General features: G+C 46.5%; 1 protein-coding gene and 1 non-coding gene across 2 annotated transcripts; both read left to right on the top strand.

Annotated features, from left to right (window-relative positions):
• Positions 1 to 1310: 1310 nt before the first annotated feature.
• Positions 1311 to 26043, top strand: LOC105467342 (zinc finger protein 275). Its single transcript, XM_011716871.2, has 4 exons — positions 1311 to 1433; positions 3785 to 3861; positions 18622 to 18723; positions 19879 to 26043. Exons 2-4 carry the CDS (start codon positions 3831 to 3833, stop codon positions 21033 to 21035), a joined length of 1290 nt encoding a protein of 429 aa, XP_011715173.1. The 5' UTR covers positions 1311 to 1433; positions 3785 to 3830; the 3' UTR covers positions 21036 to 26043.
• LOC112424158 (small nucleolar RNA U13) lies at positions 24620 to 24723 on the top strand. The gene has a single exon (XR_003014827.1). It is a non-coding gene; the product is annotated as a small nucleolar RNA U13 (small nucleolar RNA).

Genomic DNA, 26043 nt, shown 5'->3' with positions numbered 1-26043 from the left:
ACAACAGACAATGGGAACTACAAGAGGGGTCAGGGAGGGAGGGGTCAAGGGTTTAAAAAGTAACTATTGGGTACTATGTTCAGTACTCGGATGACAGGATCATTTGTACCCCAAACCTCAACATCACACACTATACCGAGGCAACAAACCTGCACATGTACCCCCTAAATCTAAAACATAAAATTTCTCAGGAACTAAATGTCTGTGTATATATATATATACACATACACACACACATATATACACACATTGCACATAATGAGCTAGCTTCCTGTTTTGTCTCTACACACACACACACACACACACACACATATATATATATATATATATATATATATACACACACTGCACATAACATTGGGCAAACTACTTGAACAGACACTTTACAAAGAAAGATATAGAAATGGCCAGTGAGCACATAAAAGCATACTCAACATAATTAGTCATCAGGGAGATGATAATTGAAATAACAATGAGATATCACTTCCCACCCTCTCAGATGGCTAAAAATAAAGGCTGACAACCTCAAATGTTGATGAGGATGTGAAAGAAAAGGATCTCTCATACATTTCTGGTGGGAATGTAAATTGCACAACCACTTTGGAATACATTCTGGCAGTTTCTTATAAAACATAAAACTATCCTATGATGTAGCAATTCATCTCTTAGGTATTTGCCCAAGAAAAATGAAAGCATATGTCCACACAAAGATGTGTACATGAATATTCATAGTAGCTTTATTTATGATCACCCAAACTGGAAACAGCCCAGATCATAACCTGGTGAATAAACAAACCAACTCTGATATATCCAAACAACAGCATACTACTCAGCGACAGCACATTCAACAACATAGATAAATCTTAGAAACATCACTTTGAAAGAAAGAATCCAGACACACAATAGTACAGACGATCTGATTCCATTCATACAGAATAGTGGCTTTCCTGGTCTATCGCCCTCAGTTCCCGACCCTTCACTCCCCCCACCACCATCTTGAAGACGCCCAAAGGGGAGAGGTCTCTTCCATTCCTTCGTTCCCTCCTTCGTCTGCTGGTCGATTTGTTTGCTCGTTCATTCATTCATTCTCACGCTCATTCCACTCCTCCCCACCTCCCCACAAGCGTTCAGCCCGCGCGCGCAGCTCCCCCGCAGGCTGATCAGATTTGCCTGCCCAGTCCGCCCCGCCCCAAACCCCGCCCTTTTCCCGCCCCGCCCCCTTTCCTGGCCAATCGGGGCCGAGACTGGGGCCGGGGCGGGGCCTCGCTCCCTCACAACCCCCGGCGGCGCTCACGGCTCCGGAAACGCGCCGCGGGGCTGTTAGCTCTGCCGGGCACTGGCGGCTCCGTGGCGCTTCCTGCCACGCCAGGCCTGCCTGGGCCGCGCCAGCGCTGCTCCACCGAGGGCCGCGCGTCGGCCGCCGCCGGGCCTGGGTGAGTGTGCGGGCCGCGGGAGGATGTGCGGGGGCGCTGGAGGGGCCGCAGGGCGGAGGTGATCGTGGCGGCGGCAGGAGGACCTGAGGGCCCGAGTGAGCGTGCAGGGCCGCGAGAGGATGTGCAGGAGGCGCAGGACCGTGTGCGGGGCTGGAGCGAGTGTGCGGGCCGCAGAAGAGTGCACGGTGCAGGGAGGGGGCGTCTCTGGGCTGTTGGAGAGCTGCTCGGCCTTGGGCTGGCCAGAGCTGGGAACGGGTCCCGGATGACGAGTACGAAGAGGCCCGAAGGCCTTCCCGAGGCAGGCGGGGGGCGGCGGTCCCGGGTGGGAATTGCTAAAGTGCGGAGGCCTGCTCTGCTCTTTGGGGGAAGCTAGGAGTGGGAACCGCTCAGGGGCAGAAAGAGAGGACCCCCGCCCCTAACGCCTAGGAGCCCGATCTGGAGGGGGCGTTGTAGGGGTGGGGATTAAAGGACTTTTCCCTGGTCTAGGGGAGGGGCTGAGCCGCAGTCTGAGCGCTGGGAGGGTGGGCTAGGTGGGAACAATTCCCGCTGGGGAGTCCCTCCTTTCCTTTTGAGTGGGTTGGGTGGGGGTTAAGCCTCAGCTTGGTGGGGAGGATGGGGGCAGGTAGGTAGCCTAGAGAGAGAACTGTGGGGAGGGAGGGGAAAGGGGGCCGTGAGCTGAGCTCAAGGCCCTCTGTCTGAACCAGTCTTTTTCTCTCCCCTACTGGGGGCTGCCATCTCCCACTCCAGTGCCCCTGCCCCCTTAAACTCCTTTGCTGGCTCCTCCAGTCTATATTTGGGTGATTAATTACATGTCTTTTCCACAACCTCCCCCGCCCCCACTCGCCTGCCGCCCAAAGTCCATGGTCCCTTTCAAACAACCCCCACCCCCATTCCTGGCCCTCTTCCCAGAGGTCCCACCCTGCCACCCTGTTCCAACTGAAGCCCTCCAGCCAGCCTTGGCCTAGCTGGGCCCGCGGACCCCCTCCAGTCTCCTTGGTCAATGAAACATTTCCTCTTCAATCTCAGCCCGACATTTTTCCTTTACAAGAGAATTTCAGATAGGATTGCGGGAACAGCACCTCCCCTAGGTACTAATGCTGCCTCAGCCCTTCCCCACCCCCACGGTCCCCCCACCCCACAACATTGGACCTTCAAGTAGAAGCCACTTGCACAGTGTCTGACCCAGTTCAGTATATCCCCCTAGTAACATTTGTGGGAGATGTACTACTGAACTGGGCCAGACACTGTGAGTTTTATATATAGAACCCTATTGAGTAGTGATTTTCAGCCTTCTGTCTGTGAGGGACCCCTTGGAAATCTACTAGAACGTGTGAATTCTCTTCTAACCATCAGCACAGACTCGGAGATAGTGGGCTCCCATTTCACAAGGCTCCTGGGCAGGAATCCTGTCAATGACAGAGATTCTGAGAGTTGGAGAATCTGGGAACCTCCAGATTCTAGACAGGCCCAGTGTTAAGGAGGTGCAGCTCTGCATCATAATCTCCTGGGGTGCTTGTTAAAAAATGCAGATCCCTTGGTCTCTCCCAAACCAGCTACACTCCCATATGAGTTGTTAGTGAACTCCAAACCAACTTTCTCACCCGATGATCCAGCCCTTACCCAAACCTGCCTGGGCTCCTTGGATGGCCCTGGGCTCCTTGCAATTTGCATAGCATCCCACCCCACCCCCAGTTTCAAATCCTTTGTATCCAGGCAGTGTTACCTAAAGGCAGCTATACTTACAATTTATTTCGATTTTTAGTAAGATGCCATGAATATTCTTGGGGAAATGGGAACACAAAACTTTCCTCAATTAAGTACAACAAACACTACAAAATCCCCTTCTGGTCTACCTTCTGGCTTTTTATAGAAAAGAAATAAGATAGAAACCCAAACAGAAAGAGACAGGTGCCCAGGCAAAGTGAGAGAGGAAACAGATGCCTTCCCACCCACACATACGGAAAAAGGCACACACAGACACAAATACCCCAAGAGAGACAGACTTTCCTGGTGAGACACCCTCTCTTTAGACCCTTCAGGATTCTGCTACTTAGAGTAGCAGCCTGTTTGCTGCTTTGGGACGGGACAGGGTGGGCCCACGTGGGGCCTTCACTTCTGCCTCCTGGCCTGTCAGGTGGAAAGAACATGAAGGCCAGGCCCAGCGTGGCCCTGGGCTTGGCTCAAGGGTTGCATCCTGACCTGGCTAGGGTGGATCCAGATTGTGGTGGTGTACATTCAGTTGAACCCTGTATCTGGCCCAGTTCAGTACATCCCCCAAAATGTGGGGGCCAGGTTGCTGGGAGGCGCACATGGGTCTGCCTCTGTTCACCTGAATTATTGCAATCCAACAGGTGGGACCTTACCTGCCAGGCTGATCCGTTGGAGTAGTTCTGAGCCATGATGAGTCATCCGTGTGTGTCTCTTTTGGGTAAGTCTCGGTGTTTATGCGTGGTGTCTGCTGGCCTCGACGCTGGGCATGCTATCAGAAGACCCTATAGGTGGGGTTACAACATGGTGAGGAGTATCGTTTTGGTTCCAGAAGCACTTATATTTTCATCTATGCCAGTGTTGCTGAACTGTCTTTGCCCAGAGACAGTTCTCTCAATCCAAGCAACACAACTCACAGGAGAAAAGATATTCAGGAAAGAGAATTTGGAATCTAATCTCCCTTTTGGGTGGGAGAGGGAGCAGAAGCCATCCATCTGAATTGGATCTCTTGTGAGTGGAAACCTTTGAAGACACCCTTTGGGGTACATTTGCTCTGGCCTAGAACTGAACAGAACACAAGCCACCTGTTGTCTTCTGGGTAAACTCAAGCTTTAGGGCCTGAGGACATTCTGCTCCAGGTCTTTATTTAGATGCTTCAGAGAGTTCAGGTGTTTCTGGCACCCCTTGGAAGCTTCTGGAACCTTCCAGATGAGGCTTATTTGGGTGGCCTCGCTGCCTTTCCCCTGCCCAGGGAAGGACAGCGCCCCTGTTAGAGAATGTTGCTTGGCTATTTGTGTGATAAAATCAGTTGAATGCTGGTCTTTAGGCTCAGAAGCTACTGTTAGCCAGTAGCCAAACATTCAGCAGTGAGGCAGGAGTGTCTTTAATCCAAAGACAACCAGGAAACATCTCATTATTACTACATTTTGTGACGTGGGTTGTTTTTTGTCTCTGTTGAGTTCAACTCTTCATTTCTGTTCTTCCACATCGAAGTGGAATGATTATTTTGAGTCTCTTAGTGTTTTCTGCTTCCATGCGGTAAATTTGATTTAAATAAGTTGGTTAAAATTTACATTGCGATCTAAAGCACGTGAGCAGGAAGATTTGTTCGCTCATGTGAGCTCTCGTGTTTTAGAAAGCATAATTTTTCAAATTATCAGGCAGTAGGTTGACACTGACATCATTATTTTCCATTTATTCTAGCAGATGTTTGTTAAACAGCTGCAGTGTAATGGTGCTTGCCTAGATCCAGTGTGCAATTCACAGCTGACCTTGACAGGGCCTTTGCTTTCTGGGAGTTTATAGTCTTTAGACTATCTTCAGATCCCATTGAAAGAAGGAGAATAATACCACTTATATTAAGGGTTGGAAATGTATTTTCCCACAGTATTTCTTTGAGCGTTCATATTTCCCAGTTGTATGTAGGAGTGCACCCTACGAGATTGAGGACATGCTTTTGTGCTGTGAGTGAAAGTGCCTTACTTCAAGGTCAGCATTACCCTGTGTGTCCATCGGGTGTGCATTACAATGATTTTCATGTTCTGTCTGGAATTCCTTCGACCTTGATTCCCCAAGATCCACTGTCAGAAGGCAGTGGACACCTGCATTTGTCACTTTTTTCACAGCATCCAGCTTCTTTTCCTGATTAGTTCCACCATTTTAAAATAGAACAGTTGTGCAACATAGATCCTAAATGATCCGATTATCACTAGGATTGATGATAATTTTATTTTGATCTGCAGTAGGGATTAATGTGTTATCTTTTTTTTAATGACCTTCCTTTGCTTCTCATGAAGCTCTTTTACCTGATATACTTGATTGATTAATTATGCAAAGTTTCATTTCCTTTTGTGGAAGCAGGGCCCACTTCTTTCCTCCCATTTTTATGAGTACCTTTTAAATGATCTCCATGTCAAGGGGCTCTGTCACTGTGGGTGGTGATCACGCAGCCACTGAGAGCTAAAGTGCTCTCAGGCTGAGTCCCCTGGGTGAGCTGCTACAGGAAGGGGCACTCCTGTTGCTGCACAGGAAAGGATTATTAACAATTCATTTGGGAGTTGTGGCTCCAGGATTTCAACAGTTAATCATGCCAATTAAGTAAAAACACTTCAGTAGGATTTGCCCTATTAAATGGAACACTTCGGGAGGATTCACTCGATTAAACGTGGGTGGCTCGGGAGGACTCTGTGTGTGTGTGTGTGTGTGTGTGTGTAAGAGACAGAGACGGAGAAAGAGAGAGAGGAATGACATGTCTCATTGTGCAATGAGGGCATGTTAGCAGGATGGTTTAAAGGCAGCACCCAAACACCCATATATGCCATTAGGCCTAGATGACACTAAGCCTCACCCCCAGTCTGTCTTCTGGCTGTGGCGTGGTGTTATAGGTTGAATATTATTTCGCTCTTCTCTGGTGTGGTTCGAAAAGTCTCAAATCTTGGGAGATGGATATTAAGCAAGTTAACCTCCTGGAGCCCTGGTTTCCTTCTCTGTGAATGGAGGCGGTAATAACCACAGGATGTGATAAGTGAATTACAGGAAGGGAGATGCATGGCTCCAAACACGTGTAGTGCATGCTCCGGTAATGGAAGTGTGCTTCATTTAACATGCCACTCCCCACACACATTGATTCAGTCACCCCGCAATTTATCATGTGCCCACTCAGGGCCAGGAGCTGCTGCAGACACTGGGGATTCAGGAGTGACCAAGAATGAGAAAGCACCCCTGCGCTGTTGGAGCTCCATTTCTCCTGGGGACTGTCAGTTAGAAACAAGCAATTTCATTGGATAGTTTTTAGTTAGCAAAAATGTTCCGAGTAGACTATGACGGACACTAGAGAGTGAAGGCATTCTAAGGAGGTGACATTAGAGTTGAAGCCTGATGTGGGCCAGATGCAGTGGTTCACACCTGTAGTCTCAGCATTTGGAGGCTGAGGTGGGATGATGGCTTGAGTCCAGAAGTTCGAGACTGGTCTAGGCAGCATAGTGAGACTCCATCTCTACAATTGTTTTTTTTTTAATTTAAAAATTTAGCTGGGGGTGGTGGCACACAGCTGTAGTCCCAGCTACTCAGGAGGCTGAGGCGGGAGGATCACTTGAGCTTGGGAGGTCGAGGCTACAGTGAGCTGTGATGGCACCACTACATTCCAACCTGGGTGACAGAGTGAGACCCTGTCTCAGAAAAATAAAAATAGAGTTGAGGCCCGAATTCTCAGAAGGAGCCATCCATGAGAAGCCCATGGTACTCTCAGCAGTTTCAGAGGCCTTGAAGGCCACAGTCTTGGCCTATCTAGGATTGAATGAAGGCCAGTGTGTCTGGATGTCACTGCGATGTGGCAGGGCAAGATATGGGATTGGGGGGCTGGGGCAGAGCCTTGTCAGAGGGCTAAGTTCTTAGGTCTCTGGCCTGAAGTCAGCGAGAAGAGGTCTCTAACAGATCCTCTTTCTCAGAAGGTATATCCACAATATCCCCCTCTCCATTCCATTTGGCAGCCAAATGTCAATGTCAATTGGAAGTGAATTTGTTTTAATGAATTGTGTAAGTAATTTATGACCAGTTCATTTTGTACTGGAAGCCAAAGTCAAATCAGGCATTGAATGTATACCAGAGGAATCCAGCAGACCAGCAGGGCCCTGCCCAGGTGACAGTGGGACAGTGAGGGTATGGCTGCTGAGCACCTGGGGATGAACATGAACTCACACTGGGGAAGCCCCTGTGCCAGACAGCCAGTTAAAGATGGGAATGGGGCTTCCTTGGATTCTGGGACTAGATGAGGCCTTCTGCCCGCACTTCTTAGGTGCTGATAGCTTGCAAGGAGGAGCCCAGGAAGTCACAACCCCATGGGCCTGTCTCTAGGCTTTCTGGTCATTGCCCTTCGTGGACCGCCCACAGATTCCTGCCAGCCCTTCTCCCCTGCACTTGCCCTACTGTGTGGGGATCCCAGGAAATGCTGGATTTTTTACCCAAGCGAAGGGCCACTCCCCATTGACTCCTTGGCCTCAGCCCTTGGCTTCTCACATGCTGAGCATCTTTCTTACTCAAAGTCTTTTAAAACCAAAATATTTTACAATTGTTATGCTTTTCTGATACCAACAAAATTCAGCTTGGTTACTAAAAATTCTCACATTACAGAAAAAGAAAGCAGATCTTTCCAGACCTTGACTCTCCCCAACTCCAACCCCATGTGGTCACATACACATTAGAGATGTGCTTATTCTAGCTACAAGTCACTCTCACTTCTTTCCTTTTTTCTCCTGAAATGCAAATATATACCTAGCCATCTCCTCCCCTTCCCTTACCCTCTTTGGGTTTTCAAGGGAGAGTAACTATCTATGCCTGTATCGTCTATGAAGGATTCACATTTTTGTCATCTGCAGCATATCATCCTACGTTGGCACCTGTTGGTTTTATATTGAAACCCTCCAGCTTTCTTCCTGCTGAGTTCTAGGGCTCTTTGGTAGTGTCTCCAGAGCTCTTAGCCACATTTGTCATTCATTCTTTCCCCCACTTTTTTATGACATTGGGATTTTCTAGACTCTTTGTGTTGGTTCTAGTATCCTGTTTTCCATTTTCCATCCATTTACTTTTAACCTATCCGTGCCTTTATATTTAAAGTTTCTTGTAGACAGTATGTCTTGTTTTTATTACAGCCTGACAATCTGCCTTTTGATCGGAGTATTTAGTCAATTTACACTTACCTTAACTATCCACGTCGTTGGGTTTAAGTTTGCCATCTTGCTATTTGTTTTTATTTGCCCCTTCCATTCTTTTTTCCCCTCTTTTTCTTTACCCTTCTTCCTTCAGATTATTTTTAGTATATATTTGATCTCTGCTGTTGGCTTATTAGCATGTATCAGAGTCTTGGAGGACTTGCCAGAACACACAATCATATGTTTCACTTCTGATGTTATAAACCCGACACTACCTTTTTATTATTTTTGCTTTGAATGATTGAATGTTTTTTAAAACATTTAAAAGTGAGATTGATAAAAGCATTGTATATTTCCCCACATATTTACATTCCTGGTGTTCTTCATGCCTTTGTGTAGACCCATCTTTCCACCTACTATCATTTTCTTTCAACCTGAAAGATTTCCTTTAGTATTTCCTATAGTAGAGATCTGCCGGTGATGAATTCTCTCAGCTTTTGTCTGAAAACAAACTTTATTTTGCCTTCATTTTGGGAGGAAATTTTCCTTGAATATAGAATTCTAAGTTGACAGTTTTGTTTTTCTTTTAGCACTTTAAAAATGTCATGCACTGGTTTTCTGACTTGTACATTCTCTGATAAGAAGTTAGTAATTACTCTTTGTTCCTCTCCACGCAGCAACATCATTTCTTTCCTCTGGCTATTTGAAGACTTTATCACTGGTTTTTCAGCAGTCTGATTATTATGGGTCTTTTAAAGTCTTGCTAGGGGTTCACTGACTTTCTTGCATGTGTGAGCTTATAGTTTTCATCAAATTTGGAAAACTGTCCTGCCATTATTTCTTCAACTGTGTTTTTTATCCCTCCCCTACTTTTCCTCACCTTCTCAGGTTCCAGTTATGTAGGTGTTAGACCATTTTCTCTTACCCCAGGTCATTGAGATGCTGTTTGTTTTTAAAAACTCTTTTTTCTCTCTGAGCTTCTTTTGAGATCATTTGTATTGCTATGTCATCAAGTTGTCTATTTTTTTTTTTATACTTTAAGTTCTAGGGTACATGTGCACAACACGCAGGTTTGTTACATATGTATACATGTGCCATGTTGGTGTGCTGCACCCATTAACTCGTCATTTACATTAGGTATATCTCCTAATGCTATCCCTCCCCCCACATCACGACAGGTCCCAGTGTGTGATGTTCCCCTTCCCGTGTCCAAATGTTCTCATTGTTCAATTCCCACCTATGAGTGAGGACATGCGGTGTTTGGTTTTTTGTCCTTGCGATAGTTTGTTGAGAATGATGGTTTCCAGCTTCATCCATGTCCCTACAAAGGACATGAACTCATCCTTTTTTACAGCTGCATAGTATTCCATGGTGTATATGTGCCACATTTTCTTAATCCAGTCTTTCATTGATGGACATTTGGGTTGGTTCCAAGTCTTTGCTATTGTGAATAGTGCCACAATAAACATACATGTGCATGTGTCTTTATAGCAGCATGATTTATAATCCTTTGGGTATATCCCCAGTAATGGGATGGCTGGGTCAAATGGTATTTCTAGTTCTAGATCCTTGAGGAATCGCCACACTGTCTTCCACAATGGTTGAACTAGCTTACAGTCCCACCAACAGTGTAAAAGTGTTCCTATTTCTCCACATCCTCTCCAGTACCTGTTGTTTCCTGACTTTTTAATGATCGCCATTCTAACTGGTATGAGATGGTATCTCATTGTGATTTTGATTTCCATTTCTCTGATGGCCAGTGATGATGAGCATTTTATCGTGTGTCTGTTGGCTGTATAAATGTCTTCTTTTGAGAAGTGTCTGTTCATATCCTTCACCCACTTTTTGATGGGGTTGTTTGTTTTTTTCTTGTAAGTTTGTTTGAGTTCTTTGTAGATTCTAGATATTAGCCCTTTGTCAGATGAGTAGATTGCAAAAATTTTCTCCCATTCTGTAGGTTGCCTGTTCACTCTGATGGTAGTTTCTTTTGCTGTGCAGAAGCTCTTTAGTTTAATTAGATCCCATTTGTCACTTTTGTCTTTCGTTGCCATTGCTTTTGGTGTTTTAGACATGAAGTCCTTGCCCATGCCTATGTCCTGAATGGTATTGCCTAGGTTTTCTTCTAGGGTTTTTATGGTTTTAGGTCTAACATTTAAGTCTATAATCCATCTTGAATTAATTTTTGTATAAGATGTAAGGAAGGGATCCAGTTTCAGCTTTCTACATATGGCTAGCCAGTTTTCCCAGCACCATTTATTAAATAGGGAATCCTTTCCCCATTTCTTGTTTTTGTCAGGTTTGCCAAAGATCAGATGTGTGGTATTATTTCTGAGGGTTCTATTCTGTTCCATTGGTCTATATCTCTGTTTTGATACCAGTACTATGCTGTTTTGGTTACTGTAGCCTTGTAGTATAGTTTGAAGTCAGGTAGCGTGATGCCTCCAGCTTTGTTCTTTTGGCTTAGGATTGTCTTGGCAATGCAGGTTCTTTTTTGGTTCAATATGAACTTTAAACTAGTTTTTTCCAATTCTGTGAAGAAAGTCATTGGTAGCTTGATGGGTATGGCATTGAATCTATAAATTACCTTGGGCAGTATGGCCATTTTCACAATATTGATTCTTCCTATCCATGAACATGGAATGTTCTTCCATCTGTTTGTGTCCTCTTTTATTTCGTTGAGCAGTGGTTTGTAGTTCTCCTTGAAGAGGTCCTTCACATCCCTTGTAAGTTGGATTCCTAGGTGTTTTATTCTCTTTGAAGCAATTGTGAATGGGAGTTCACTCATAATTTGGCTCTCTGTTTGTCTGTTATTGGTGTATAAGAATGCTTGTGATTTTTGCACATTGATTTTGTATCCTGAGACTTTGCTGAAGTTGCTTATGAGCTTAAGGAGACTTTGGGCTGAGACAATGGGGTTTTCTAAATATACAATCATGTCATCTGCAAACAGGGACAATTTGACTTCCTCTTTTCCTAATTGAATACCCTTTATTTCTTTCTCCTGCCTAATTGCCCTGGCCAGAACTTCCAACACTATGTTGAATAGGAGTGTTGAGAGAGGGCATCCCTGTCTTGTGCCAGTTTTCAAAGGGAATGCTTCCAGTTTTTGCCCATTCAGTATGATATTGACTGTGGGTTTGTCATAAATAGCTCTTGTTATTTTGAGATATGTCCCATCGATACCTAATATATTGAGAGTTTTTAGCATGAAGGGCTGTTGAATTTTGTCAAAGGCCTTTTCTGCATCTATTGAGATAATCATGTGGTTTTTGTCTTTGATTCTGTTTATATGCTGGATTACATTTATTGATTTGCATATGTTGAACCAACCTTGCATCCCAGGGATGAAGCCCACTTGATCATGGTGGATAAGCTTTTTGATGTGCTGCTGGATTTGGTTTCCCAGTATTTTATTGAGGATGTTTGCATCGATGTTCATCAGGGATATTGGTCTAAAATTCTCTTTTTTTGTTGTGTCTCTGCCAGGCTTTGGTATCAGTATGATGCTGGCCTCATAAAATGAGTTAGGGAGGATTCCCTCTTTTTCTTTTTCTTTTTCTTTTTTTTTTTTTTTTGACATGGAGTCTCACTCAGTCACCCAGGCTGGAGTGCAGCAGCGCGATCTTGGCTCACTGCAAGCTCCGCCTCCCAGGTTCACGCCATTCTCCTGCCTCAGCCTCCCAAGTAGCTGGGACTACAGGCGCCTGCCGCCACACCTGGCTAATTTTTTGCATTTTTAGTAGAGACAGGGTTTCACCATGTTAGCCAGGATGGTCTCGATCTCCTGACCTCATGATCCGCCCGCCTTGGCCTCTCAAAGTGCTGAGATTACAGGCGTCAGCCACTGTGCCCGGCCGATTCCCTCTTTTTCTATTGATTGAAATAGTTTCAGAAGGAATGGTACCAGCTCCTCCTTGTACCTCTGGTAGAATTTGGCTGTGAATCTGTCTGGTCCTGGACTTTTTTTGGTTGGTAGACTATTAATTTTTGCCTCAATTTCAGAGCCTGTTATTGGTCTATTCAGGGATTCAGCTTCTTCCTGGTTTAGTCAGGAGGGTGTATGTGTCTAGGAATTTATCCATTTCTTTTAGATTTTCTAGTTTATTTGCATAGAGGTGTTTATAGTATTCTCTGACGGTAGTTTGTATTTCTGTGGGGTCGGTGGTGATATCCCATTTATCATTTGTTATTGAATCTATTTGATTCTTCTCTCTTTTCTTCTTTATTAGTCTTGCCATTGCTGAGGCTTGAGTAGGTAAACAAAGCGGCCTGGAATCTCGAAACTGGTGGAGCCCACCACAGCTCAAGGAGGCCTGCCTGCCTCTGTAGACTCTACCTCTGGAGGCAGGGCATAATCAAACAAAAGGCAGCAGAAACCTCTGCAGACTTAAATGTCCCTGTCTGACAGCTTTGAAGAGAGTAGTGGTTCTCCCAGCATGGAGTTTGAGATCTGAGAATGGACAGACTGCCTCCTCAAGTGGGTCCCTGACACCCAAGTAGCCTAACTGGGAGGCACCCCCCAGTAGGGGCAGACTGACACCCCACACAGCCAGATACCCTTCTGAGATGAAGCTTCCAAAGGAACGATCAGGCAGCAACATTTGCTGTTCAGCAATATTCGCTGTTCTGCAGCCTCCACTGCTGATACCCAGGCAAACAGGGTCTGGAGTGGACCTCCAACAAACTCCAACAGACCTGCAGTGGAGGGTCCTGATTGTTAGAAGGAAAACTAACAAGCAGAAAGGACATCCACACCAAAACCCCATCTGTATGTCACCGTCATCAAAGACCAAAGGTAGATAAAACCACAAAGATGGGGAAAAAACAGACCAGAAAAGCTGAAAATTCTAAAAATCAGAGCACCTCTCCCCCTCCAAAGGATTGCAGTTCCTTGCCAGCATGGAACAAAGCTGGACAGAGAATGACTTTGACAAGTAGAGAGAAGGCTTCAGACGATCAAACTTCTCCGAGCTAAAGGAGGAAGTTCGAACCCATCACAAAGAAGCTAAAAACCTTGAAAAAAGATTAGATGAATGGCTAACTAGAATAACCAGTGTAGAGAAGTCCTTCAATTACCTGATAGAGCTGAAAACCATGGCACAAGAACTATGTGACGAATGCACAAGCTTCAGTAGCCAATTCAATCAACTGGAAGAAAGGGTATCAGTGATTGAAGATCAAATGAATGAAATGAAGTGAGAAGAGAAGTTTAGAGAAAAAGGAGTAAAAAGAAACAAACAAAGCCTCCAAGAAATATGGGACTATGTGAAAAGACCAAATTTACATCTGATTGGTGTACCTGAAAGTGACGGGGAAAATGGAACCAAGTTGGAAAACACTCTGCAAGATATTAACCAGGAGAACTTCCCCAACTTAGCAAGGTAGGCCAACATTCAAATTCAGGAAATACAGAGAACGCCACAAAGATACTCCTCGAGAAGAGCAACTCCAAGACACATAATTGCCAGATTCACCAAAGTTGAAATGAAGGAAAAAATGTTAAGGGCAGCCAGAGAGAAAGGTTGGGTTACCCACAAAGGGAAGCCCATCAGACTAACAGCAGATCTCTCAGCAGAAACTCTACAAGCCAGAAGAGAGTGGGGGGCCAATATTCAACATTCTTAAAGAAAAGAAGTTTCAACCCAGAATTTCATATCCAGCCAAATTAAGCTTCATAAGTGAAGGAGAAATAAAATCCTTTACAGACAAGCAAATGCTGAGAGATTTTGTCACCACCAGGCCTGCCCTACAAGAGCTCCTGAAGGAAGCACTAAACATGGAAAGGAACAACTGGTACCAGCCGCTGCAAAAACATGCCAAATTGTAAAGACCATCGATGCTAGGAAGAAACTGCATCAACTAATGAGCAAAATAACCAGCTAACATCATAATGACAGGCTCAAATTCACACATAACAATATTAACCTTAAATGTAAATGGGCTAAATGCTCCAATTAAAAGACACAGACTGGCAAATTGGATAAAGAGTCAAGACCCATCAGTGTGCTGTATTCAGGAGACCCATCTTACATGCAGAGACACATAGGCTCAAAATAAAGGGATGGAGGAAGATCTACCAAGCAAATGGAAAACAAAAAACACAGGGGTTGTGATCCTAGTCTCTGATAAAACAGACTTTAAACCAACAAAGATCAAAAGAGACAAGGCCATTACATAATGGTAAGGGGATCAATTCAACAAGAAGAGCTAGCTATCCTAAATATATATGCATCTAATACAGGAACACCCAGATCCATAAAGCGAGTCCTTAGAGACCTACAAAGAGACTTAGACTCCCACACAATAATAATGGGAGACTTTAACACACCACTGTCAACATTAGACAGATCGACAAGACAGAAAGTTAAAAAGGATATCTAGGAATTGAACTCAGCTCTGCACCAAGCAGACCTAATAGACATCTACAGAACTCTCCACCCCAAATCAACAGAATATACATTCTTCTCAGCACCACATCACACTTATTCCAAAATTGACCACATAGTTAGAAGTAAAGCACTCCTCAGCAAATGTACAAGAACAGAAATTATAACAAACTGTCTCTCAGACCACAGTGCAGTCAAACTAGAACTCAGGATTAAGAAACTCACTCAAAACCACTCAACTACATGGAAACTGAACAACCTGCTCCTGAATGACTACTGGGTACATAACGAAATGAAGGCAGAAATAAAGATGTTCTTTGAAACCAAGGAGAACAAAGACACAACATACCAGAATCTCTGGGACACATTTAAAGCAGTGTGTAGAGGGAAATTTATAGTACTAAATGCCCACAAGAGAAAGCAGGAAAGATCTAAAATTGACACCCTAACATCACAGTTAAAAGAACTAGAGAAGCAAGAGCAAACTCATTCAAAAGCTAGCAGAAGGCAAGAAATAACTAAGATCAGGGCAGAACTGAAGGAGATAGAGACACAAAAAACCCTTCAAAAAATCAATGAATCCAGGAGCTGGTTTTTTGAAAAGATCAAGTTCTCTAATTTTTTTGTGTGATATCTAATCTGCTGTTAATCACATCCAGTAAAATTTTCACTTTAAATATTATAGTTCTCACCTCCAGAAGTTCTATTTGGTTCTTTTTATATCTTCTATTTCTCTCACTGTATTCCTGTTTTTCTTTTAATGCTTGTACATCATTAAACTGGCTGTTATCCTTGTCTGTGAGTCGTCACTGGTCATTTCTGTGTGTTTCTATAAACTGATTATTCTCCCTGCCCTGGCCACATTTCTGTGCTTTTTGGCATTTCAGTAACTTCTGATTGGATGTTGGGTATTATAAAGATTATATTGTTGAGTGTCTGGATTTGGGGTGGTAGTTATTTGTGGATCAGTTTGATCCCTTTGAGGCCTATTTTTAAACTTTCTTTGAGACAGGTCTTGTGTAGCTTTGGCTCTAGGAATACATCAGCCCTACTACTAAGGCCTCTGGATTCTCTACTGTGTGTCCCAGGTAATCACAGAGGACTCTATACTGGTTGGTCAGACCTTGAATGTCTCTCTACCTTTGTGTGTCCTGAGAATTGTTCAGCTTACAGCTTCCTGATCACCCTTTTCCTGGGCTTTTGGAGTTTCGCTCTATGCATGCATGGCCTAGTAGTCAGGAAAGACTCAAAGGGAAGCTTATACATATTTTTTGAAGCTCTTTTTACTGCATAACTAACTCCTTTCTGGAACTCTGCTCTGCAACTTCCAGCTGCCTCAGCTGCTCTGAATGCTGGTCTGTGTCTCCTCAACTTGGCAAAGCCACTAAGCTCTGTTTGGTTTTCGCCCACCCCAACACACAGTCTCAATCTGGAAATTGCCTCCAGGCAGACAGCTGAGGCAATGATAGGGCTCCCCTTATCTGTTTCTTTTCTCTTGGGGATCGTGATTCTGTACTTCCTGCTGTCCAGTGTCTGAAAACTTGTTTCATATATATTTTCTCCATTTTTTTCTACTTATTTATGGCAGGATGTGAAATCTGTTCCTTGTTACTCCATCGCAGCCAAACGTGGAAGTTTCTGTCCATTCTTTTTAATTAACATCTTTAATTTTATATAAGAGTCTTTCTGGAGTAGCTAGATTTTGTGGGTCTTGAGCCAGTGTAAAAAGCCTTCCTTTTTACTGAATTATGAATTAAATTGAACTGTCATCACAACAGGAACTGTGTAGCTGTTTCTTTGAACTCACTGATGTGAGAGGCCTGTGATGCATGGATATCGGTGGTAGGATCTTTCACATAATTTGCAATTTGGAAGGAGAAGAAAATCTGTAGAAATCATTCAGCTCTTTTGTTTAACAATTTAGTGTTTGAAGATCTTTTCTTTGAGGCTTATTTTTCCAGCTGTTTTGTTCCACTTCTCATTTGGTTGAATGCATTAGAGAACTGCTGTCATGTGTACCTGTCTCGCTGTCACCAGGCTCCTTGTGTCAGTGGGCTATGGCTTTTAAGGGCCTCACTGCTGGTCTAGAAGCCCCCATTCCTGCTGTCTTCCCTCCGGCATCCTGATCCAGTTTTTTTGTTGCCTCTACAAAGTTGGAAAGGGTCTCTCACTTCCTGGTTATTTCTTCTGATGATCTTGGTGTGCCTCCTTCCTGTGCAGCGTCAGCATGGACTTCTAGGCTTGCCAGTCTTCCTGCCCTTGGATCTCTGTCTAGGTCTGTCTTCACCTGGCTGTGCCTGGGCTGGCATCTGCTGGTCTTGTCTTGGCTCCCTCTGGCCTGCCTCTGTTCATTCTTTGCCAGGCCCGGTTCAAGGTGTGTTTTCTCACACATCTCCATGCCCTGGCTTGTCATTCAGCCAACATGTGAGAGAAGACTCAACAAGATCAGAAACCAAGGAAGAGGAAATCACCAGTCTCTTCACAGGGGATCCAGGGACAGGGCTGTCATCACTCATGGCCTTTTTCACTTTCTTTAGTTCCACCTAATCCCCAAGGTCTTACTCTCCCCAGGATGGAGCACCAGGAAACCAGGTCTTGGCAGTCCCTCTTGAGATGCCGGAGGCTGAGGTGAGCTGTGCTTCCCTCTGCCTTGCTTGGGATTCTCTCACCACTCCCTGAATCTGGCCTCAGCCTCTGTCTCTTGCCCCAGCATGACACACGGCAGAGTATGAACCCCAGCTGCTGCCTTCCTGCCCTCCCACTGCTTCTCTTCTAGAGGCTGCCAAGGATTGGATATCCACTGGGCTTGAAGTCCCAATCATCCAGGTGGGGAAGCTGAGTTTCCATCCAGGAAAGTGATTGAACGGAGGTCCCTTGGAAAGATGAGACGCCAGGGCCATGGCCCAGGGATCCTAGTGCTTGATCAGGTTCTCTTTTCAGGACTTCTTGGAGCTGTGGTTAGGCCTCCATGTTAACAACAGACACCCACTCCAGACCCTCGCCTCTTGTCCCTGGCATTACTGGCACTGCCCCTGCCTCATTCTAAAATAGATGGAAAGACTGATTAGCCCTGGGAATTCTTTCAGGATTTGGTGACATTTGACGATGTGGCATGGTACCTCACCACAGGGGAGTGGTTTAAGCTGGACCCTGAACAGAGGGTGCTGGCATATTATAGGAACGTGACCTATGTGGGTAAGGATGTCCCAGCCCTTCCTCAAATTCACCACCTGCTTGGAGTGGGGCAGGGGGCACATGGCTACCCCCACAGAAGCTCACCTTCTCCCTGGATTGTGGGGAAACACAATGGGTCTGCCACATCTGATATGTCAGAGTAGTATGCGTTCCCCCAACTCCTCTTGGCATGGAAAGAACCCCTCTCAGTCTTTTATTGGGAAAGAAATTAGAACACTGCCACTGTAATGTAGAATACTCTTTTCATTTTAATGCACAAATTATGCAAATTGCATGACCATTTGGTTTGAGTTTATTTGTGAGAGAATGGTTGACGTGATCAAGATCTTGTTCACCCATTAGGGGTCTGCATGTGTGCAGTGGGGAGGAGGTTTTAGGAGGAGAGACTGTTGGGAGTCAGATTTGGGAGTTGTGGAAGTCCACATGTCTGGGAAGAGCATGAAGTTAAATGTGTGAGCACTGAGGGGGTGGACAGGCAGAAGGCAGGGTGAGGATCACCTCCTCAGGGTGGCCACTTGATCCTCCACAGAGCCTCCCCCAGGTGGGCCCAGAGCCTGCCTTCCTCAAGCTCCTGGAAGGAGCCTGACCTTGGGAAACACCTTTGAACTGAATGAATGACTTGCCTAAGGTTAAGGCCAGCCTGGTCTTTGAAGATGGAAGGGGGTTCCCCTTCAAAGGCCTTGCCTATGTTCCTCCACTATTCTCATGTCATCTTTGGCTGTCGCCGTAACCAATCTCCTTTCCCATGAGCAGGCGTTCCTGTTTTGAATCCTGCCTTGGTCCCTCACCTGGCACAAGGACAAGTGCTGTTGGTATCAGACCCATCGCCCAACACTGATCCAGCTAAGTACTCTGGTGAGTGAAAAAGAAATGTGAGGAAACTGGGGGAGGCCCAACTGAGCTGGGGTTTGGGTTAGGGTTGGAGGGCCCAGCCGAGCTGTTAGGCTTCAGGTTAGGGTTGGGGGTCCCAGCTGAGCTCTTGGGCTTGAGGTTAGGGTTGAAACAGATGAGCTCTCAGGGGTTTGGGTTAGGGTTGGGGAGCCCAGATGAGCTCCTGGGGTTGAAGTTAGGGTTGAGAAGATCAGCTGTCCTCTTGGAGGTTTTGAATTAGAGTTGAGGAGTTCCAACTGAGCTCTTGGGGTTCGGGTTAGGGTTGAGGGGCCCAGCTGAGCTCTTGGAGTTGAGGTTAGGGTTAGGGGATCCAGCTGAACTTTTGAGGTTGAGGTTAGGAGTAGAGGGGCCCATTTGAGCTCCTGGGGTTGAGGTTAGGGTTGAGAGGATCAGCTTGGCTCTCTGGGCATTCGGGTTAAAGTTAGATCCCAGCTGAGCTCTTGGGGTTGAGGTTAAGTTTGGGAACCCTGCTGAGTTCTTGGGGTTAAAGTTAGGGTTGGGGGGCCCACCTGAGCTCTTGACAGTGAGGTTAGGGTTGAGAGGATCAGCAGGGCCCTTTGGAGATTCAGGTTATATTTGGGGATCCCAGCTGAGCTCTTGGAGTTGAAGTTAGGGTTGGGGGTCCCAGCTGAGCTTTTGGAGTTCTAGTTAGGGTTTGGGGCCCCAGCTGAGCTCTTGACGGTGAGGTTAGGTTGAGGATCAGCAGGGCCCTTTGGAGATTCAGGTTATGTTTGGGGATCCCAGCTGAACTCCTGGGGTTGAGGTTAGGGTTGGGGGCCCAGCTGAGCTCTTGGGGTATAGGTTAGGTTTGAGAGGATTAACTGGGCTCTTGGGGTGCTTGGGTTAGGGTTAGGGGGCCCAGCTGAGCCTCTGGGGACGTGTGTGGCTGCTCTCCAGTCACAGAAGGGGTGACCTCCTCAGCACCACTGTGGTAGAGAGTGTCCAGAATGGAATGAGGCCCCTCTGCCCCTGGCTTCTGCAGTCCTTGCTTCTGGTGGCTTCCGGGCCCAGGCCCCATGCTCAGTGGCTGTCTCAGAAAGAAAAAGATTCTTGACAAAGGAGAGGCCCTTTCCTCCGTCCTCCTCTGCAGACTACACTGCCTTGTGTTTATCGTTTCAGAAAACACCTCTGCGACCCGACACCAGACGATGGGGGAAGACGCCCAGCCACAGGAGATGGCGTCCACAAGCTCCCCAAGGGCCAGTGGCCCCAGTCCTGAATTCAGACAGCATGGGGACTCTGACAGGAAGAGAGGGAGCCCACAGAATCTGCCCATAGAACATCATTTTGCTTGTAAAGAGTGTGGGGACACCTTTCGGCTTAAAGTCCTGCTTGTCCAGCACCAGAGAGTCCACAGTGAGGAGAAGGGCTGGGAATGTGGCGATTGCGGGAAGGTCTTCAGGGGGGTGGCGGAGTTTAATGAGCACAGGAAAAGCCATGTAGCTGCGGAACCCCGGCCCGGCCCCAGTAGGGCCCTGGAGAATGCCGCGGAGAAGAGGGAGCAGACGGAGAGGGAGGGAAAGCCCTTCGAGTGCGAGGAGTGTGGAAAACGGTTTAAGAAGAATGCAGGCCTCAGTCAACATCTGAGGGTCCACAGCAGAGAGAAGCCCTTTGATTGCGAGGAGTGCGGGCGGTCCTTCAAAGTCAACACCCACCTCTTCCGACATCAGAAACTTCACACTTCGGAAAAGCCTTTCGCCTGCAAGGCATGTAGCAGGGATTTCCTGGATCGCCAGGAGCTTCTCAAGCACCAGCGCATGCACACTGGCCACCTGCCCTTCGACTGCGACGACTGCGGCAAGTCCTTCCGAGGGGTCAACGGGCTGGCTGAGCACCAGCGCATCCACAGTGGGGCCAAGCCATACGGGTGTCCCCACTGTGGCAAGCTCTTCCGAAGGAGCTCGGAGCTCACCAAGCACCGGCGGATCCACACGGGTGAGAAGCCCTACGCCTGCGGCCAGTGCGGCAAGGCCTTCCGCCAGAGCTCCAGCCTCCTGGAGCACGCACGCATCCACAGTGGCGAGCGGCCCTACGCGTGTGGCGAGTGCGGCAAGGCCTTCCGCGGTCCCTCCGACCTCATCAAGCACCGGCGCATCCACAGCGGACTGAAACCCTATGAGTGCGACAAGTGCGGCAAGGCCTTCCGCCGGAGCTCCGGCCTCAGTCGCCACCGGCGGATCCACAGCGGGGCGCGGCGCTGTGAATGCAGCCAGTGTGGCCGTGTCTTCAAGAGGCGCTCGGCGCTACAGAAGCATCAGCCGACCCACCACGAGTAGAAATGCCCTGCGGTCCCGCGGGACAGGGACGGAATCCCCAGAGGGGATGGCAGAGTCAAAGGAGATGAACAGTTTTGTAGCGCTTATATATTTTGTCTTCCAAAAGGTTGAGACCGATGTATACTGCCACCAGCAATTTATAAGTGTTACGTTATGCCCATCGAGAGTAGCTTGTACCATTTAACTTAGTTTGCCTAGTTTAACTGGTAGGAAGTACCATCGAGGTACACATGCCTTGAATCCAAGAATGAGAGAGGACAAATCTGGATGTGGGGTAGGGAGGGGCTTAGAGGTCATCAAGTCCAAGCTCCCCCCGCCCCAGAAAAATACACAGAGCTATTCCACGGTGGCGTCCTTATAATACGATCCCAACTTTCCTGAAGAGAACGTTGCCCTCATGATTTTTGGCCTACTTGAATTTATAAATTTTTAGGGATGTAAATAGAACACTCAAATGTCTTAAAATATTTAATTTATTAATTTAGTTATACATACATACTGTAAATCACATATTATATAAAATAATATATTAATTTAGAAAATGCCCCATTTTTGCCATCCTCCCTTTCACGAAATCATTTTACTCTGACTCCTCACGGTCTTCACCGACATGGGAGCCCTGTTTGAGTCATCAGACAGTTTCAAGATACACCCAGTCACTTCCATCCGAACTCTGCACGGTAGCTCAGTGACAATCCCTTCATGAGGCTCTCATTAGAAATTTTCTCCCAAGCCACAAGACCATATTTGCAGAACATAAGGACTATTTCTCTTGTCATTTTTTAATCTGTCCTGTGACTCTACAATATAACCACTTAAGGTGGTACTTTTTCAAACAACCTTTAAACGTCTTTTCTTTTAAAGCACCCAAAATGTTGTTGTGAGGCCAAACGCCTAGTAACAGTTACTGAATCTGGGTTAAATGTCTGTATCTTTTTTTCTTAAACCATTTCAATTTGGTGTCCCCTATACATGTCCAAAACTAGCATCGATTGGGGTTGTTTTGAACTAATGGGTCTTGTCCTCAAGCAGCACTATTTTGTTCAAAACAAAATAGTTGAGAGCATGCCCCTAAGAAGAGATACATCTCAAGGACTCCAGTGCAGGGTGACGCCTCCTTTTGGAAACAAGAGCCTCTCCTGGTATCAGGCCTAGATGGTACTTCTCCAACCTTCCGTTTCTAGCTCTGTAAAACGGGGGTGATCACAGCACCTACCTCCGAAGGTTATCACGAGGACTGCCATCGTGCCTGCAGAGTGCCAGGACCACCAGCCTGGCACGGAGGTACACACTCAGTGAAGGCCATCTGCTGTCATTGTCATTGTCGTAGTTATTGCCATTATTCTGTGGCTTGTCAGTACCAGAACTGGGGATAGACCCCAGGCCTCCTGACCACCAGTCTCATCTTCTTTCTCTTATGCAATGACTTAAATGCTGTTTCTGTTGCATGCAAATTGTTTGTTCATCTCCTTTGACTAGTTATCAAGTTACCTTCTGATATATTGACTTTACGTGGCAGTTCTTTCTATATTGATGGTGATGTTCTCTTTTCCAGTTTTATTGCTTTGCTCTTTGTGGCAGTTTTATTACATTTTTGTTGTGAAAGCTTTTAATTTTTACATATCCAAGCATTCATTTTTTGTCCACTCTGTCATAACTTTCATTGCTTCTGTAGCTAGATATGATGACATTTTCACCAGAATTTTAATTACAAACAAAAAGCTGCAACCCCTGCCCATCGGAAGGTGAGTACACCAGGTGGGCAGGCTGGATGGAAATGGGCCAGAGAAGCAGGCTCTTTCCTCATCCGAGATGCAGACTCCGTGTCTATCTGTGGGCACCACTTGACTATCCAACCTGGCCACTGCAGCACACTGGAGATGCTCCCATCATAGGTTAGCCAGAACTCTGTGACTGTTCATCAATATAGACCCCGCCAGCAGCAGCAGGGCTTGGCCTCACCTAGATCAATGGGGTGGTCCAAACTTGATCTGGGAGCAAGCAGCCCAGCCATCCTTTGAGCTCCTGGGAGCTTTGGCAGTGCTCGGAGTGGATTCAGTGACTGAACAGCAGATTCACCCACGAGACATCTCCTTGGACACAAGAAGACTCGCCTGGACCACATCCTCCTTTCAGCCAGTGACTCTAGAACTAGAAAGAGATTGGTTCATAGGCTTCTGCTTTGGGCAGCTAGGGGAAAATTCACCCATGTGTTCTGGCATCACTTCCTGCAGCCACACCTAAGCGAGGGCAACAGAGCAGAGGCTTGGAGAGGAACCCTGCCCCTCCGATGGCTTGCATGTTATGTGGATGGAAGCTGGCAGCACTGCCCTGGGCTATGACTTGCAACAGTCATGACCAGGAGGAGCACTAAAGCAAAGGTTTGGAGGGCAGTGGAACCCTTCTGACAGTCTGTGTGGCATACAAGTAGAAGCTGGTCCTCCTGGGTCCGAGCTGCCATTTCTAGCGGGCTCCCCCAAGAGGAACAGCAGCAAGGTCTGGCGAGGAACCTGCCCTTCCAGTGGTCCACAGAAGCCACAGATAGAAGCCAGCCCCACCAGGGCTGTGGTGTGACTTCCCAGCAGCTGTGGCTGGGGACAGGGACACTAGGAGGGCCTGGCAAGAAAGTGTGCCCTTGTGGGCCCACCAAGGCTGAGGCAGAGCTTCCTAGCAGACACAACTTGGAAGGGCTTCTCAGGCTCCCATCCTGGGAAGCAAGGTCCTACAATGACCTCTGTGACCTTGGCCAGAAGGTCCTCTCAAATGGACCCAGGCCACCACAGTGGCATTATACGACATCTCCACCCTGACCCCTAGGCTGGAGAGGAGCCAAAAACACTTGTTACATAGTGATTCCTTTTGCCCTGTGGGCCTCAGTTCTTGGAGTAGTTGTGAATCTGTGTCTGAAATCACTACTTTCTTCTCGGATCCGTTTTCTCTTTTCGAGTTGTTAGGATGTGTTTTGTACAGCTGTCATTTGATAAAGAAGGTTGACCTCGACCAGGGCAAGTCTGGCACCTTTACCTAGAAGTACTCTGCCATGTCTTGCCCGTTCGTTCATCGTTTGTTGCGTTTCATGAGGGATCCCATTGAAGTAGATCCCTTTTATGAAGGGATCCCATTGAATGCAGCATTAACTCAGAACGTAGCATAAAGTTGTCACTGCTCCCAACTGGGACGTGGCATCTTGGCATCCCTTCCTGTCCTCCTTGACCCTTTCCCATCTTCGGTTCAATAATTTTCTCTCAAACAAATGCTCTTTTAGAGTTAACACTAAAGATCTGGTCTTTGCTGTCAAGGTTGACGGAACAGCTGTTCGTAGTGTTTGCGGTAAAACCCGTGTTCTCTTTCAACGCAGTCTGTGGCTTTAACGTGTGTCATTTAATTTCGCCGAGTTCATTTCTCGCCTCTGGTAACTTGGGGTGGATTTCCTTGGGCTCTCTAGGTGTACTACTATGTCAGATGCAAAATATCACCCAGCTTCCTGTCACATATCCTTGTCTGTGCATTCATGCATCTACCTCGTTCCAGTTTTCTTTCTACTCTCATGTATTCCTATTGCGAGGGAATGTGTTCTTTTCCTGATCCTTTTGTAGTTCATACACGTGACAATTGGGTTTTCATGCACATGTGTGAGATGTGCCTCCTTCACACCTTGTTACTATGTTGGCACATTACCCGCCTGACATGGAAAAAGAAAAAAAAAAAGAAATATGTTCTTTTCCTACCATTTGAAAAAAGAAATCCTCCATTACTTTTATTAGAGTTTTGAATACTTGTGAAAATTTTCAAAAGAAACTAATTGTTTACCATTTCTGCTGCTTATTACAATGAGCTGTGTCCGTTAGCTGTGTCACCCCACTCTTGCATTTCCAGAATAGTCCCCACCCGATTGCAGCAGGCATCTTTCTCCAGTGGTGTTGCATTCCATGTGCTTGATTTTGTGCTAGAACTGGCACAGCGCCTGCCCTACCTGCAGCCCTGGGTTGTGGCCCTGTTGCATACCATGTGATTTGCCACCCCCCTTCTAGGCCACATTAATTCAGCCAGAACTGAACACCTGACCCAAGGGCAGCAGGCAATCTTCAGAGCATAGAGCTGGCAGAACACGACGGACCATGGACACCACCAGGCCTTCCAGATCGGCAATGCAAACAAGGAAACAGAACCTTCTAGGCATCAGAAGGTGTGGGGGGCAGCACAGTACTCAGAGGAGTGAGGAGTGTGGCACCTGCTGGGAGGAAGGCCTGGCCATGGTATGTTCTTGGATTTCTGGCAGCAGCCCTCATTGGTCCACGTGTGTCCCCACTACAGACTCCTTGACTTGAGTCAGCTTGAGTGGGTCTCTACTGTTTTCTATTGCATTTTGCCACTTGACTGCTTTCCGGCCAAGTCGCACCTGACTGCGTGAACACCTGTTTAAATGTGTGTTCTCTGTTCTCTAAGATGGGTGAAAGTTGATGCCTTCTAGTCTCAGTGAATTTAACCTGTGATTTTATGTCTAGGTATTGTTCCTTTACTGAACCCACCACGTGCAGGCCATAAAATGAGTGAAGTCACAGCTCACCCTGTTCTCTTATTTTTGAAGTGTTTCACGTTTTCCAGCATGTCCATCAGAGGGGGGGATTGCTAACTTCTCTTACTAATGTGCTTGCGTTCTGTGGTTCTCATTGCATCACTTTGGGTGTTTACTTTGCAAAGCAGAAACTGTCTCTTTAAACTTGGCCCTCAGTGTCATTTGCGTATCTCTGTATTTTTCTGTTGGGTTGGCACTCTTTTCTCATTCCCCCCATCTCATTACCTTGTCTGTTTTCTGGCACTCACTATAATCAGCCTTGCACTAGAGCTGTTTGTGGACTTGGCTTCACCCCCTCCTCCTCAGCCCTCCCCCACCCATTTAATTGTGAGCTCTTAGAAGACAGGGGTGGCCTTTCGTGTCTGATCCCCTACCAAATCTAGCACAGTGCCTTGCATCAAGTAGATTTCAATAAATATATGTTAAATGGCA

Source organism: Macaca nemestrina, chromosome X, assembly GCF_043159975.1.
Source record: "Macaca nemestrina isolate mMacNem1 chromosome X, mMacNem.hap1, whole genome shotgun sequence".
In the NCBI taxonomy this organism is placed as follows: domain Eukaryota; kingdom Metazoa; phylum Chordata; class Mammalia; order Primates; family Cercopithecidae; genus Macaca; species Macaca nemestrina.
The sequence above is the reverse complement of the archived record's forward strand: the minus strand, read 5'-3'. Positions and strand labels throughout refer to the sequence as shown.

Coding starts and splice junctions, on each gene's coding strand:
- LOC105467342 (XM_011716871.2), top strand. CDS start 3,831: ATGATGAGTCATCCGTGTGTGTCTCTTTTGG. Junction 3,862..18,621: donor TCCGTGTGTGTCTCTTTTGG/GTAAGTCTCGGT, acceptor TCCCATGAGCAG/GCGTTCCTGTTTTGAATCCT. Junction 18,724..19,878: donor TGATCCAGCTAAGTACTCTG/GTGAGTGAAAAA, acceptor TTATCGTTTCAG/AAAACACCTCTGCGACCCGA.